Genomic DNA, 17,506 nt, shown 5'->3' with positions numbered 1-17,506 from the left:
AGAAGGTGACAAATACATAGGTCCATAATTACATTGAAAGTATATAGATGCATAAAGGAGGTAAGAATATGTAGATTAAAGATATTGATAGAGGTACAGGATGAGAAATAGGGTAGTGCATTGAATATGCTTTTTCAGGAGATAAGTAACAGACACACAGATCCAAGTACATGGAAGGTAAATAGATACACAATGGATGAAAGTACATGGAGACCAAAGATGATTTTTTTTTTTAAATGGGTTGTTTAGGAATACAATACACATTAAAATTGCTAATTCTTGCCTCCCCAGCCATTCCTTTACCTTTGGGGACCTGGAATAATCTGAACTGTTGCACTTGTAGGCGAGAGAGATGTTTAGTAGTTGTTTTGGCAGCGATGACAAGGGCGATGGGGGGGTGCAAGCTGCAGTGCCCTCCTGGTCAGAGCTCGGGCACTTAATATTTTGCAAATTAAGCACTGCACCCACAACACTTTGCAGCATGGTGTAGCCTAGAAGCGGAAAAAGGGCTAGGCCTGCTTCTAAGGGGCATTCCCTCAGGGCGCGGACAAAAAAAGGGTTGTGCTGTTAAGGTTTAAGCGAGGAGGCAGGATTTACATGATTGATTGAAATGGCATATGTGTTTATGACAGTATGTAAATAAAAGCTACGGCTTTTTGCACCATCAACAAATTGCGTTATTTGTGGAATAAGGGAAGTTGGGGGTGCATGGGCTGAATGCAGGGGCAGGAATCTCAAGGAGCTTGCCCCTCCTGGGAGGGTTTGAAAACTTTGCATGCGAGCGTGGCAGCATCCCACATCACCACAGAAAACCAGATCATTCTGCCAAATACATGAAGATTATTCTGAATCGGTCACATGCAACTAGTACAAAAATGGGACCTGCATGCGATTTATTTGTGTGCTTTTTTCAAACAGAATACAGTTTCCATTCAACAGGTCTTCTTGCCGTCAATGCGAAGACCACTTTTGTAACTATTGCTGCACTTTGCCCTCTGGTGAATGCTCGGCACTGAAATCACAGATGGTCATAGCTCAAACATGCCCACTGCTGCAGGTGTGACTCGTATCAAGAGAACGCCACGCGGGCCATACTGCACCTTGCGGCGAAGCAGGTGATATTAAAGTGCTGTAGATGTTGGCCAGCCTTTCAGCATGTCTGCTGCGGTCTGCATTAACTTCCGCTAAAGTGAGCTCCGCCGCCGCCACCACATCCTGGAAGCACTGCTCGAGCACATCTGCAGGCTGACGCTGTCAGAGAGAGAGTTACTGGTATTAGTCTCGTGGCCTCAAACCAATAGTCCGCGTGTGCAGCTGACATAAGCAGCGCGTGACACACTCGTCAGAAGCAGAACGTGCTTCGGTTTCGAGTCAAAACATAACGTGCCCAACAGACATACCACAGTCAGTCATTTACTCCTTGCGCTTTCACCTGGGTCAGGAGTAACATTTCTAACAAACATAGAATTCACGAAAGATTCCAGGACTCCCTACAAGAATGTGCGATGTTTACATTTTTCAGAATTCTTGTGTAGAATTCTTTGAGAACTCCCTGGTGCTCCCAAGTGTAATTATTTAAGCGCAAGAAGTACATGTAGAAACTTAACATTTACTCACATTTAAATGCACTGTTGAAGTAAGCTTACAACTTAAAATTATTTTGTCAATGGTTTTCACCCATGGAGAAACAGTTTACTCAAAATCAACACAAGTTTTGTTCACCTTGGAAAAAAATATTTTCCTGCTCTTTATAGGAGTAAATGTGCAACCATTTTTATGATGGGAAACAATCTGCTAAACGTTTGCCAAAATCCACAAAGTTGCGAGTTCATAAGTGTGCATCAAGTTTTATAAGCTCCCTCACCATGAACTCCCATGATCTAGGCTTCTCAGACCCAAGACGATTCAATCACTCTCGAAAGGTAGATCAGCAAGGTGCTTAGAGGTGGAGTTAAGAATAGTAAATCTAGATTTACTTATCTTCACAATATTATAGTACTTGATAGCCTGGATACGAAAGTATGGCAGGATGATATTTAGAGCAAGATGGTCACGTTGTAAAAAGTGGCTGTAAATTGTGCCGACTTTTTGCAATCGGTTTCCCATTTTGCAATGTCTTATGTATTGACAATGCACGTTACAAAATCTTCAGTTGCAGGAGGTCCTTTAATGATTTGCCTAATGATTACTTATTACGTCGGCAGCTTTTTGCGGCTAAAAAGACATGGATGGTCGCAGCATACCACAACACCTACTGGGGCGGCTGGCCGCGACGGCCACGGCGGAGGGGATCTGAGGCCTCCGGCCTCGGCGCCATCTTCCCTGCTGCGTTGGAGAGCCGGGTGAGTGCGCCTCGGAGGACTGCGGCCGCGACCCCACTCCTTTAGACTCCTACCTCTGGCGACCTCGCGCGCTATTCCCCCCTAGCCGTTCGGTCCCGTCTTTTCCCTGGTTTTCTGGGCTCTCAGGTGCGGCCTTGGCCCGTTAGGGAGCGGGAGCCGGGGACTGGATTTCGGGCTTGTGCGGAACTGGTGGGGAGTGCTGCGGGCACGTTCGGAGGTCGGGGGGGGGCGGTGCGCGAGACTGCTAGGCGGCCTGGGAGCGCTCCCTGGTATCAAACAGCGGCCCCGCCGTGTGTCCGAACAGCGCGCCACCTTCCATCGCTACCACGAGGCTTCTGCTGGCTACGCCACGGTTTGGTTGGCCTCCTCCTGCACTCCGCGGCGCCATCTTGCGCTGCCTGGTCACCACCATCTCTGCCACTTTGCCTGCGGCCTGAACATTCGCCTGCTGTCCTACCCACGTGGCCGGTCTTTGGAGGTCTACAGATCGGCCTGCTTTACCATTGATCCCTGCTCACCTCCACTGTCGCAGAGACTGCGGCCCCGCCACGTGTCCTCCACGATGGGGACAAAAGATCCAGCCCAAAGGACTCTTAACTTCGACAAGACTCTCCCTGCTGCCGACCCCCCTCCGGGAACTGCTACAGGAGATCCAGTGACGCAGGACACTGGCGATGCGGCGTCCATGATGGCCACCATGATGGGGGAGATGCGTGTAGGCTTCAAAGCCCTTGATACAAGGTTCGACAGTCTGGAACAAAAACTATCTGCCATCAACTCAACTGTGCAAGCCCACGATCGGCGTCTGGACCTGGCGGAGTCTAGAATATCTGGCCTTGAAGACGGATCCTCCAAAACCCTAAAGAGACTTGAGAGGGTGGAGAAAATTCTTAAAGATGTCGCCATCAAGAACGAGGATTTGGAGGCGCGTGGCCGGCGAAACAACATCAGAATCCTTGGCGTGGCGGAGACTACTGCCACTGGCCGGTTCGACACCTTTGTGGAAAATCTCCTCATTGAATTGTTTGGTAAAGACACTTTCACGGCTGGTTTTGTTGTGGAGAGAGCTCACAGGTCCTTGGGGCCTAGACCACGCTCGGGACAGCTACCCCGACCCATCATTGCCAGAATCATGAACTTTAGGGACCTGATGCCACGCTTCGGGCGGCGCGAGAGTTGGGCGAGGTGAGATGGCAGGGGAGCAAGTTGTCCTTCTTTCTGGACTATACTGTCATGGTGCAGGAGGCTCGGAGGAAATACACCAGCGTCAAGGCAGCTCTTCGTAACCTGGGCCTGAAATACAGTATGCTCTACCCAGCCCGGCTGAAAGTGGACATTAATGGCCGGTATCGCATTTTTGACTCTCCAGCTGAGGTTCAGGACTTCTGCCACACGTACAAGAAAGGGCCTGGATCGGCCTCTGGCTCCAGACCCACTTCTCCCCAGCAGCCAGACACTCAGGCCAGCGCTGACTTGTTTACAGACGCTGGACAGGGCTGAATGTCCATTCCGCTCCAGTTTTGGTTCATTCCTTTTCTTGCAGGGGTGGCTAACAATCCTTTCATTCCCATCCGTTTATGACATTCTCATCGTTCCGTTGGACTGCCCGCTCGGAGGCTAGCGTTGCCTCCCTCCCAAGCGCGGGCTGATATGTTTTGGTTCTTCATCTTGGGTTTCCTAGATTGCGTTATGCAGCCATTTTCGTATGCTTTTCCTACATGGCACTTGTTGTTCTGCTTTTCAGATCTGCAATTTGGGAGGTTCTGCCTCTCACAGGGTGTTGGGAGGCTGGGTGGTGGGTGGGGGCGGGGTTGTTTGTATTCTTTATGTTTTTTCCCTTTTTTTTACTTTGATTGCGAGACACATGGCACTGGTTTGTTCGATAGCCACTTCTTACCCACGATTCTAGATTTGACTCTATGGCCCGGGTAGGTTTGCAGACTGGCCCTTCTAGTCTAATATTGATGACATGGAATGTCCGAGGCTTGAATTCCACCCGGAAACGGAAGCAGGTTTTACAATATGCAGTGAGACATAAAGTTGATATTCTTATTTTACAGGAGACGCACATGGTTCTTTCAGGCACCTTCCTTTGCACGGAGTTGGGGCTCCCACAGAGTGTTTTCATGCTTCAGTAGATATGCTCGTGGGGTGGCAGTTCTGATACACAAACGAATACCCTTCGTCTTGACTGGTAGCAAAGTGGATGGGGAGGGACGATATGTGATCCTTCATGGGCTGCTGTTTGGTTACAAGATCTCCATTGCAGGGGTTTATGGTCCTAATGTTGACTCCCCGGCCTGCCTTGAGGAGCTACACCTGTCTCTACTACACGCAGATATTGCCCTACTGGCGATGGGGGGTGACTTTAACTTGCTGATGAACCCCGGCAGAGACAGCACATCCCCCTCCCCTGACCGCAAACCACTATCCCGCGCTGCGAGGGCGGATATTTGCTCCCACTTTTCACTGCAAGACATAGAAGCTACGCGTCACACTGCCTCCCCGTCCTTGACGCACCACTCTGGCTACCACAACACGAGCACCAGGATCGACTACTGGCTCCTGTCTCCAGGCTTGGCGGGTTGGGTTACCGATTTACGCACCCTACCGCGCACCATCTCTGACCACTCTCCGGCGGTTCTGGCGCTTGCGATTCCCAGGTTGGGTGGATATGAGCGGCAATGGAGATTTCCTGGGCGTGCACTCGCGGACCCAGTTTTCACGGAGGAGATCCGCTCGGCGATAGATGACTATTTCGAACTTAACACTGGCTCGGTGACTGCTTGGGCTACACTGTGGGAGGGTTTCAAAGCTACCATCAGGGGGGTTTGCATTACTAAACATGTCGGAGCGCTGCGCGAAATCCGAACCACCCTGTCCCGCCTAGAAACCCGCCTGTTAGCTATTGAATCCCAGATCCTGACTGACCCCTCCCCGGTCACCGAAGCAAAACGTATCGAGCTCCTTTTAGAGTTCAGAGACACAGCGGATAGGGAACTGAAATATTTGGGCAAGTACCATTCGGCACGCCAATACGGCGAGGGAGACAGACCGGGCAGGTTACTGGCTCAATTACTTCGCCCTCCCCGGCAGGCGGCGTACATTACACAAATTGTTGCTGCAGATGGCACACCTCACTTCAATACTCCTGACATTTGCAACACCTTCTTGTCTTATTATAAGCACCTTTACAAGTCTGCCCTAACAGAAGAAAACCGTGACCCCGGTCCTTATATTAACGAAATAGCTATGGTCTTCTTGGAGAAGTACATGCAAGACTTCTTGGCTCACCCCATCACGCCCGAGCTGATCGCGGAGGCGATAGACTCGCTGAGAGGTTCCTCGGCGCCGGGCCTGGATGGCTTCACGGCCGATTTCTATCAAACATACAAGGAGGAGTTGGTTCCCATTCTGGTCGAGGTCTACGCCGAGGCCCTGGAGTCCGGTATTCTCCCCCCTACGCTCCATGAGGCAGTTATAGTCTTGCTTCCCAAACCTGGCCCCGACCCAACGGTCTGCAGTTCCTATCGCCCGCTGTCACTCTTGAACCTGGACTATAAAATCCTGGCCAAGGTGCTTGCAATGCGGCTCGCGTTACTGGTGAACTCTATTATTTCACCGGTTCAATTTGGCTTCGTCCCTCAGAGGTCGACATCCCTGAACCTTCGCACTGTCTTCTCGGTCCTACACAGAATTGACCCAGCCGTCCCGGCAGCTGCGGTCTTTCTGGACACCGAGAAGGCTTTGGACACTCTGGAGTGGCCCTTTTTTCTGGACGTAATGCGGAGGATGGGCATGCCCGCTATGTTTGTGGCGACCGTTGAATTGCTGTACACAGCACCCACGGCACGTATTCGCCTCAATGGCACTATCACCGACAGGTTTACTCTTTCTAGAGGTACCCGACAAGGGTGCCCCCTATCCCCTTTACTTTTTATTTTGGCTATGGACCCTCTGGTCCGACACTTTCAAGGGAAACACTTGCACAGGGGGCTCCAGTTCCGCACTGGGCCTCTTCTTGTTTCGCTCTACGCGGACGACATGGTTCTCTACGTCCGCACCCCGGAGACCAACCTGCAGCCTCCGCTATCAGAAATTATGCGTTTTGGTGAATATTCAGGCCTCAAGGTTAATTGGCACAAATCACAGCTGTTCCCCCTCACTCTTGCCACCACAAGATGGCCTTGCTCCCTCCCGCTGGAATGGTGCGAGGACTCCGTTAAATACCTTGGGATTCACATCCACTTAGATACCGTATCCATTATTCGCATGAACTATGGACGCACCCTCGACTTTTTGGAAGATAACACTGCCAGATGGCTCCGCCTACCCTTGTCGATGGCTGGGCGCATTGCCATAGTGAAAATGGTGGTACTGCCCCAGTTCTTATATCTTTTCAACAACATTCCCATCCCTCTAACACAGGTTTTCTTTACCCAACTGCGCCCTGCCCTACTGAGACTGGTTTGGGGTGGGAAACGCCCTCGCCTTGCCTGGAGCACATTAACACTGCCTTACGAGAGGGGCGGATTTGGAGTCCCAGACTTCCACCTTTACTACCTGGTTGCCCAGTGCTCTTATGCCCACTCCTGGTACCATCCGGATGCCAGGATTCAACATTTGAAACCTGAAGCAGACGCCGCGCTCCCAGTGTCTCTGGACGCTGTGCTCCCAAAGGGCCCTCCCCGCGATCCACATGACATACTCCCTCTCACCACAACAACTTGGGCCTGGGACAAACTCAGACGCTTGCTGCGTGTTGACACTCTGTACTCACAGGCCCTCCCGCTCCCCAATCCCCACTGGCTCCCTAGAACAGGCGAAACATTGATTAGTCGCACACTCACTAAATACCAACTGACTACAATCGGTGACTTATTCCCAGATGGCCACGCTCTTTCCATATCCGAAGACCCCCGCTTCACCGAGCACACTTTTATGGATACCTTTGTGTTTGCTAGACTCAGGGCACTGATGCGCGCTACATTTCACACTTTCCCATTGCCACCTGATGACACTCTGGCACTCACCTCCATTATCCAGAACACCTCGGGGGCCCATGTGGTGTCCAAACTCTACAAACTCTGCCTGTCCTCACTTCCATCGTCAGACGAGGCGGTTCGCGCTGCATGGGAAATGGATCTGGGCACCCAGATCTCTGACGATCAATGGGAAGCATGCTGTGCCACGACCAGGGAGGTTTCAATGAATAACAGACACAAACTCATACACTTTAAATTCCTTCGACGGCTATACCACACCCCGGCGTTCGCCAACAGAATCGACCCGGCTCGTCCCCACACTTGTCCCAAGTGCAACGCCCCTCAGGCGGACTTTGCCCATCTCTCCTGGACTTGCCCGAAACTACACTCCTATTGGGTTGAACTGCATGACACACTGGGTGCGATTTTGGGCCTGCCGCTGTCAGTCCTACCGGAGATTGCCCTGATGGGATACATGACCAATTTTCCCCGCAAAATTCGCAAGTTGGCATCGATCTGCTTCCTTCTGGCCAAGAGGGAGGTCGCGCTGCACTGGTGCTCGAGACGTGCTCCCACAGTTGCCGCTTGGCTACGAAGTGTGGCGTATTGCAATGTCAATAGTGTGGAATATTCTGACCAACTCCCTGCCTCCTCCCGCCCCACAGACATTTGGGGTCCATACCGTCAATACATTGCGGGGAAGGCGTTGGAAGCACCCTTTCAGTCCCTACACCCCAATCTACCGACTGGGGTGGGCTAGGCCTCGGGACCCCCATTCTGTACTCAAGTCAAGTCAAGTCAATAAACTTTATTCGGTTGTGCGAATTGACAACCATAAAAGCATTTACACTACATTTAAAAAGAACACATTTATACATGAGAATAAAATACAGTTGTAAAATAAGCAGGAGAAGACAAATATACAACAAGCATTCAGAGTATTTTGCGGAGTCCATTATAAAAAAGAGGTAATAGCAATTCATGTAATATTTTTATCCTTCCATACTGTTTCTAAATTTTACTGCCAATTTTAAAAAACTACATAAATACAAGGTATATTCACAACTTAATAGCTGTAGAAAGTGCAGTGCAGGACGATATTGTATAAAATTTAGTTTTTTCAGACAGGGTTTTAAATATAGATTCCTCGGTACAGTATAAAAGGGACAAAAGAAAAGAAAGTGTGCCAGGTCTTGCGGAGACATATCGTCGCAGCCGCAAGCCGGCAACACTTGTCCACGATGAGATCCCCTTGGTACAGCCAGCAAAAAATGAAACAGGTTAAACCTGATCAGTAAAAAACGGTCATAACTGGACAGTTGCCAGGATAAATAGGGTTCCATGAGCAAGGTGCTTTTTACTAATACATGATTTTGAACACTTTCTTTTTTTAGCTCACGTGATTCCCTATCTTGGATTCTAAGATCAATAAAAGCTTTCTTGACCGTTATAACATCCTGTTTAGTGATCGATTCAGGGGATAAAAAGAGTTCAGGGCGACCTAAATCAGCAAAGCACTTAAAAAGATACTTTAACCAGGGAACCTTCATCCTGTTATCCCATGTGAGTGACTCTCTTAAAATAAGCTGGGTGAGTGGAATGTTATCATTTAACCAACAGTTCATCCAGCATAACATGGGATTAACAGCAATCTTGTCACTTACGAAGGAAACCCCCAGTTCCTCGTGCACGGAGAAGTTGGCCGTGCCCCTGGTAACCCTTAATACTAGTTTCAAGAAGTTATTTTCAACAGTCTGTAAGGGATCCGGAGGAACATAACCCCAAATTTCACTTCCATAGCACGCTGTCGAGACACTTTTTGCTTGGTAAAGTTGGAGTAAGGCGGCAACTGGACTATTGCCCACTTTCTTAGAAAAGTCCATTATTGCCGCGTTTACCCTAGTGACTTCTCCCTTCTTTTTTTCAATCACGGGTCCCCAATTTAATTGACTGTCAAAGAGGACCCCGAGATAAGAAAATGTATGTGTAGTAGGAATGCGTACACCATTTACATTTAGGCAGTTTACTTTTTTATTTCCCTGTCCGACCTTCATTATGTATGATTTAGAGTTATTAATACTTAACTCTCTTGAGGTCATAAAAGAATGGAAGGAGTCTAGTAAGATTTGAAGTCCGTTTGCTGTTCTTGATAGGAGAACTGCGTCGTCCGCATATAAAAGGACTGGCAGCCCCCTACGGCCAATATACGGATAATCCGTATTGGAGCTTAAAAGATGCTCTTCCAGATCATTTATGTATAAGTTAAAAAGGAATGGGGCCAGGATGCAGCCTTGTCGGACACCACGGTGCACCCCAAAGTCTTTGGTCACATTCAGGTCTTGGGTGAATCTGACATTTGCATTGGTGTCCGAGTGCATATCATCTAACAAATCGACTAGGTTTGGATCCACACCCATTTTTAGCATGGCGTCCCAGAGCTTCCCCCGGCTCACACAATCGAAAGCCGAGGAAAGATCCATGAACGCCATATGGATCGTTCCTCTTCGAGCCTTAGTATACTTTGCGATGATGAGGTATAAGTTTAAACATTGTGAAATCGTAGAATGACCAGGCCTGAATCCATACTGGATTGAAGATATTATATTATTCTGTACTCCCACTCTGGTATTGCTGCTGCCGTAGCCTGCCGCTCCCCTTTGGATGCGGACCGGGGCCTGACAGACGGGAGACCCGATGCGATTCCCGGCTTAGGGGTTCTTCTGCCAATGAAGGAGATGGTCCATTGCTCGCTAATTTAGCCTACTTCCGGTCCTACATGGCATTTTTGTACTGTGCGATCTCCTGCTTTCACTCCTGCTCCTCCCTGGGTGGGATGGTTCATTAATTGCTTTTATAGAAATGTGGTCATTGACTGAGGTGCCACCTAATGTGATACTGAATGATTTACTGTGCTGGCCTTGCATTCTGCTTCTTATGACTATTGTCTCTCTTATCCTTTCTTTGTTTTTTGTGACTATTGCTTATGTTTGCTTTGCATTTAAGTTGCTTATCAGAAAAATTTCCTATTGTAACATTTACTATGCTTCATGGTGCAACCCAAATGTTTACTTTGCTAGTGTCATCCTTATGTTATTTGAACTACTTTGCTGCCACAAGTTCAGACTCTGTACACAAACCATGTTCGTTTTAACGCTGTGGTTTGCATCATTTGCCCTAATAAAAATGTTTTTTAAAAAAAGGGTTTTTATACACATTTTATGAATCATTAATAAGCAAAAATTGCAAATTCAGCATGGAATGGCTAAAAATAACATATTGAGCACATCATAATACAGATTGTCACTACAAAATGATAATGCTAACCCATTTCTAAAGTAAAGGAAAACTTTAATCAGCTTCCACGGCAACAGTGCAGTCCGGAGATGTACAACACAATATGAAATGTTTTCAGACAAAGACTCATGCACTAGTGTATGCCAGCAGCCCTACATTGGAACTCCCAGCAGAAGTGTCCTTCAGAATGATACATTCAGTACATGAAGAAAGTTTCATTCACAATGCATGCTCTCTAAGGTAAATAACCAGTTGCATGACAGCCTTTTGTGCTCTGTGAAGGCTGTGGGGAGAGAAGATACGCAGGGAGACGTTGACTGGGAGGGGTAATAAACAGGAGCAAGATGAACAGAACAACACAGCATCCATATTAATAAAATGGTATCTCTGCAAAAATGTGGCAAAACAAAACGACATTAATGAACAACCTTCTAGACATCTTAATAAACCAGTTTCACGTATAACATTAATAATTCAATGGTTATGACTATATTCATCATAAAACTCATTAGTATTCAGAAATAATTGCGCATTTAGAAAAAGCTTTGACATTAGCAACATTGTAAGCCTGAGTTAATGTACGAACAAGGGCAGATTAACAATTTATGACACAAATACGCATGTGTAAATAATCATTTTAGTGCGCATAAGCCTGACTTAGGTGGACAAATAACTATCCTTAATTTTCTAAATGCACACAGTTTTCAAACAACAGGACTGCATTGTACTGTTACAAGTGAGAAGGTACAGGTCGGCATACAGGTGGCAGCTGTGATTTACTGGATCTGTTAATAGTCTTTGACACTGTATGTCATGATACCTTATTGTACAGGCTGAGAGAGCCCAGAATTAGGGAAAAGGCCATGGACTGGATCTACCATTATGTATATCATTTCACAGTGTTTCAGATCATCAATCCCTCGGTTTCTTATGGGCTTTATCAAGGTTCATGGAGTACCCCGCACATTTTAATCTATATGTGGCCCCTTGGGCAAAGCCTTATTAGCGTGAACTACCTGACATACTTGTGCTATGTAGACAATACTCTACTAATCAAAGGCCTTGATGATAACATCAAGGAGGCTCGCTTTAACTTTCACTCTGGTCTCAAGGTAGAGGCACACTTGGTGACTAGGAACTACCTAAAATTTTACTCCCAAAAAACGGAGGTCACGATGCTAAGCAGTCCAACATCTAGCTGGTTGTCAAGGTGGTGGCCTTATACCGTAGGACAATGTCTTCCTCCTCCTACATGGGTACACATTACACAAGTGCTCCGGGGGTGTAACAGACTTGTATACTCGCTTTCTGCACCACATGGGCACTTGGGTATCAGTAAAGGGGCTGCAGATGCTTGGGCAGCCCCTTCTGTAATATTTACTGTGACAGAACAGATGTAGAGTCAGAGCAATTTTAATGGGGCATTCTCTCATTTAGATGGTAGTGTGGCTCCATGCAAATTAGGAAACACTTGCATCATGCTGCATTCCAGATGCAACGCAGAGAGACCAGACCGGTCAGGGAGTATTCGGACTGTGGTCAATGATGAGATCAATCAATCAATCATTCAGGGATTCTTGAAGCGCGCTACTCACCCGTGAGGGCCTAAAGGCACTGAGGGGAGGTTCGAGCATCTCTGCAGTCATCCGAAGAGCCAGGTCTTGAGATCCTTTATGAATAGGTGTAGTGTCGGGCTTCGTCTGATGCGGAAGGGGAGTTTGTTCCAGGTCTTGGCCGCAATGTAGGAGAAGGATCTGCTCCCCGCTCTGGCCCTGTGGATGCGGGGGATAGTGGCCAGGGCTAGGTCGGCAGAGCGGAGGATTCTCTTGGGGGTGTGGAAGGAGATTCTTTTGTTGAGGTATTGGGGTCTGGTGTTGTGGAAGGTTTTGTAGGCATGTGGGAGCAGTTTGATGGGTATTCTTTTTTTTACAGGGAGCCAGTGGTGGTCGCGAAGGTGTTGGGTGATGTGATCATGTCATGGGATGTTGCCGACAAGTCTGGCTGCGGTTCTTTTGGACAGTCTGGAGTTTGTAGAGAAGTGTTTTTTTGAGTCCGGTGTTCAGTGCGTTTCTGTAGTCCAGTCTACTGGTGATGAGTGCGTGGGAGACGGTCTTCATAGAGTCAGGGGGGAATCAGTTTGAAGGTCCTGCGAAGTATGCGGAGGGTTTTGAAGCATGTGGAAGACGCAGCGTTGATCTGCCGGTTCATGGCGAACGAAGAGTCTAGTATGATGCTGAGGTTGCAAGCGTGATCCGTAGGGGTGGGTGGGTTTCCGAGGGCGGGTGGCCTCCAAGTGTTGTCCCATGCGGATTGCGTGGAGCAGAGGATGAGGACTTCTGTTTTCTCCAGGTTGAGCTTCAGGTAGCTGCTGCTCATCCAGGTTGTGACATTGTTCATCCCTTCTTAGAAACTGTGTCTGGTGATGTCGGGTTCCTTAGTGAGGGATAGGATGAGCCGGGCGTTGTCGGCGTGCAAGACTATGTTGAGTAAGTGTTTTCTGATGATAGTTGCGAGGGGGCCATGTATACGTTTAAGGGCGTGTAGCTGAGGGAGGCTCCTTGGGGTGCTCTGCATCGGATCTCTGTAGGTTTGGAGAGGGAGGGCAGGAGTATTTTTCATTGTGTTCTGCCTGAAAGGAAAGATCGAATCCAGTCTAATGCAGTTCCCTGGATGCCGGCATCGTAGAGTCTGGCAGCTAGTGTGCGGTGGGAAATGGTGTCAAAGGCTGCTGAGAGGTCTAGGAGGATGAGGGTTGCTGTGTGACCTTGGTTGAGGAGGGAGCAGATTTCCTCGGTGGCGGCTATGAAGGCGATCTCGTGCTGTGGATGCTGCGGGATCCAGATTGAGAGTTGTTGAGGATGTTGTTGGTTTCTATGAAGAGCGCTAGCTGGGTGGTGACTATTTTCTCAATGACTTTGGCAGCGAAGGAGAGAAGTTCTTGAGGTCTGTCGGGTCTGTGGAGGGCTTCTTGAGGAGGGGATTGACTTTGGTGCAATGCCAGTCATCGGGGAATGTAGCGGTCTCGGGGGAGCAGTTGATTGTTCGTCGTAGTTCGGGTGTGATGGCAGCCCTGTCGAAGATGTACGGCAGGCAGGGGTCAGTAGGTGCTCCGGAGTGGATGCTTTTCATAGTCTTTGCCGTGTCTTTTGTGGTGAGAGGGGTCCAGGGGAGGAAGGTCGGCTGGCAGGTTGTTGGGTCGGTACCATGGTCTTGATTATTGAAGTTGTCGTAGAGCGTTTTGAACTTGTGATGGAAGAAACAGCTGTGTTTGTTGCAGAGGTCTTGGGAGGGAGGGACGTCGGTAGTTTCGCTGTTGGGTCTAGTGAATTCTTGGATGATGGCAAAGAGTTCCTTGGAGTTGTGGGAGTTGGAGAGGATTCGGTCTTGGATGAAGTTTCTATTAGATGATTTAAGGAGTTGGTGGTGTGCTGTGGGTGCGGCCTTGTAGGTAGAGCGTGCTTGCGGGGTCTCCATGTTTTCTCCAGTCGTCAGCAAGAGTGCTTGGATTCAAGGAGGTCCGTGTTAAACCATGCAGCTTTTTCCGTTGTGTTGTCTGGTGGTGTTCTGGAGCAGGCAAGAGTGTTGATGACTCATACTAGACATCCCGCGTAAAGACCACATCTCCAGTCACCTGAAAAACCTCCACTGGCTCCCCGTCAATAAGAGGATTACCTTCCGTCTCCTGACCCACGCACACAAAGCACTCTACGATCTTGGACCCGAATGCCTCAACACACGTCTCTCCTTCTACACCCCCCCCCGCCAGTTGCGATCTTCCAACCAAGCCCTTGCTACCGTACCTCGCATCAACAAAACCACCATGGGAGGTAGATCCTTCTCCTACCTGGCAGCTAAGACCTGGAACTCACTTCCCACTCACCTTCGCCTCACTCAGAAACACCTAGCATTCAGAAAGCAACTTAAAACTTGGATATTCGACAGGTAATTCCCCACCCTTCCTCAAGCGCCTGAGACCCTCTGGGTATATAGCGCGCTATATAAATATCTTGACTTGACTGAATTGACTTGGCGATTCATTGGTGGAGGTTATTTGCTGATATGATTGCGTCTGCTGTGGTGGGCGGGGGGGTGGAGTTCTGCTGAGGGTGGAGGTGAGCTGGTCTTTGTGATTTTGTTCCAGTTTCTGCGAGGGAGGTGTGCAGTGCGCTTGTTTGTGGAGGGTTTCGAGAAGAAAGAAAGGATGCAGTGGTAGTCTGTCCAGAGAGTTGGTGAGGTGAGTATAGGAAGGCGGTGATGTTGGGATCACTGGGGCTGTTTAGGTGGAAGTTCAGGTATCTAAGCAGTATGTAGTCCATGGAGGCGTAGGCGTAGGGCGCAATGTAGTCTGCAATGGCGTTGGTGAATGGAGAGCAGGGTTTGGGTGGTCTGTAGGCAAGTGTTCCGCGTAGTGTTGTTGTGGGGTAGGGCTGGATCTGGAAGTGGAGGAGTTCTATGAGGGGTGAGGCGTCGTCTAAGTTGGTGGTTGTTAGTTGGACTTTTGTGGACGATGGCGAGGCCTCCTTCGGGGCGGTCTTTCTTCAGGATACTGTATCCATCTGGGATGGCGGTTGCGATGTCAGGTGTGGAGCTGGCGTTGATCCAGGTCTCTGAGGAAGGAGATGTCGGGCGAATGGGTGTTGAGGAGGTCCCAGAGTTCTATGGTGTGTCTTTGCAGGGAGCGTACATTGAGGAGAAAGCAGCTCAGGGGCTTGTGTACGGTGGTGTCCAGTGGGTTGGGGTGGCTGCCTGGGTCCGGAGGTGGGTGAAGTTGCGGCGGCATTGTCCGCAGGAGAACAGGCCTTGAGAGCTGCTTGGCGTCGAGAGCTGGCAGTTGTCGTGTCCAGGGTTGAGAGCGTGAAGAGTGCTGGGGTCGTAGCTGGAAGTGTTCGGGGGGCCAGGGTCCCTGCCGCCTGTTGCGGACGGGCACAGATGGGCTTGCGTTTGGCGTGGCCGCGCAGCATCCTCCATTAAGAAGGTGGAGGGTGAGCAGCTGGGAGGCAGGAGCACACTGGGGGAGGGGCCACGGGGGCACCAGCGGCGGGAAAAAAAAGCAAGAAAAGAGGAAAACCGAGAAAAAGGCTACAAAAGGAGAAAAGGCACAAGAAAAAAAGCAAAAACAGGGAAAGACAGAAAAAGGCTGAAACCCACAGCAGTCTCTTCTACTGGACCACAAGGGATGAGGGGCAGGCAGGAGTCTGCGGGTGAAAGAGGGCCTCGAACACCTACCTAGGTCACCAGAGGTGCCAGGGGCAGTGTCTTAACAACGGAGCTGCATGAGGGGAGAGCAGTTACCCTGACCACCCTTACCACTGAGGGTGTTGCGTGAAAGCGTGAAAGTAGGAAAATGGAATACCACAGAACCCCCCCCACCCATAGACCTCTTGCTGTTGCCAAGTGGAAACACTCACTTCACCTACCTACAGAGAGCTCTCTGCTTCCTTTTAAAAGGCAAGCCATGGTTTTGGCTGCTCTGTGACAGACAGACTAGCTCATTTAAACAGCAAAATGCTTTTCACCAATATGCTGCTGATAGGGCAGGTGGAACTTTGTGTGCGCTTTGTGGGCAGTGCATTAACTATAACAGGGTGCACTGCTCTGCGGCCAATGTTTCTAGTTAAAGGTGCACCGTGGCAGTGTGCACTTTACACAATACAGCCCCAGAGCTGTTTAGAACCTTGGAACACTATGTCAAGTTCTACGGTCTTTCATACAATAGCTATCCATACCTTCAGCACCCTTGTCTTTTTCCATCTCCGAGGAAAATTCGGCCTTTCCTTCTGAAAGAACAACACTATCCAGTTTTTCCGTAGGTCGCTGGTTCTAGAATGGATTATGCAAATGTTCTTTATCTAGGACTATCTTTTTGCACAACTTTCCAAATGCAAATTGAGCAGAATGTGACTGTCTGGCTGCTTCTTAAATTGCCCAAGCATTCCTCTCTTTCAGGACACCTACAAACATTTCTTATGGCTATCTGTGAACAAACCTATACTTTACGAAAATCTCTACATTTACTTCAAAGCACCACACAACGAAGGCCCTTTCTTTGTTCAGTGCTTGTGTTCCTGCATGGAGCCTGCATTCCTCCTCACCTCTCTAACAGGTTAGGGACCTAATACCGTCAGGTCGGCAGAGACTCCACATACCAGGCAGCAAGGGCATGTAATTCCCTTCCTGTGGATTTGAGACAAATTTTAAAGTACTTACACTTCTGGAGACCTAAAAATCCAGTTTTACATTTTTTTTATTTAAAAAAGCATCTTTAGACAGGTCCAGCATATACCCACAGCGCCACCACACCTTTTGGTAATTGCGTGCTAAATAAATACAAAAATAATCATAAAAAATAATATCAATGTGGGTAATTAACAGAATAAAATTTAAGCATGAAAAGCCTTCTCATGGAACTAATAGTTGATTCTGGGTCCATGTGTAATTATTGACAGTACTTGAATCTCCCTTAGGCAACTAAAATCCTGGAAAGGTAAGTCACAGGAAAATGTAGAACAAACCGCTCTACTCCAAGACTGCCTAATGGGATTTGAATATTTCAGAGTGGTAGATATCCACTGAGCTGACAGACAGGACTGTTTCAGCTCTCTGGATAAAGGTCATTGTACAACAATTATTCAACTTCTACCCACTGTATATTTTACAGTGGATCACAAAATCCTGTTAAGAATAGTAAAATAGTTAACTAGATCACAAGTACATCATCAGACTGGTTCTTCTACATGATCAGGTTTGGATATTTCAAGTCTTTCAGTAAGCGGTCTGAACCAATCCAAAGCATATTAGTTGACACTGAATAAGTACAATGACTAGATCAGGCTTCCCCAACGAGTATCTTCTGAGCTACTGATAGCTCCCCAGCTGCCTCTAAGT

At 48.5% G+C, this 17,506-nt stretch overlaps 1 protein-coding gene across 2 annotated transcripts in view; it reads right to left on the bottom strand.

Annotated features, from left to right (window-relative positions):
* PIK3R6 (phosphoinositide-3-kinase regulatory subunit 6) overlaps positions 1-17,506 on the bottom strand; it is a 688,429-nt gene that overhangs the window by 226,195 nt on the left and 444,728 nt on the right. For both annotated transcript variants that reach the window (XM_086930633.1, XM_086930634.1), the window contains exon 10: positions 1,101-1,251. In XM_086930633.1, the coding sequence (XP_086786759.1) occupies positions 1,101-1,251 (151 nt within the window). The remainder of the gene's footprint in view (positions 1-1,100; positions 1,252-17,506) is intronic.

This window comes from Lissotriton vulgaris, chromosome 7, assembly GCF_964263255.1.
Source record: "Lissotriton vulgaris chromosome 7, aLisVul1.2, whole genome shotgun sequence".
Classification (NCBI taxonomy): domain Eukaryota; kingdom Metazoa; phylum Chordata; class Amphibia; order Caudata; family Salamandridae; genus Lissotriton; species Lissotriton vulgaris.
Note: the sequence above shows the minus strand (reverse complement) of the source record. Positions and strands in the feature narration are given on the sequence as shown.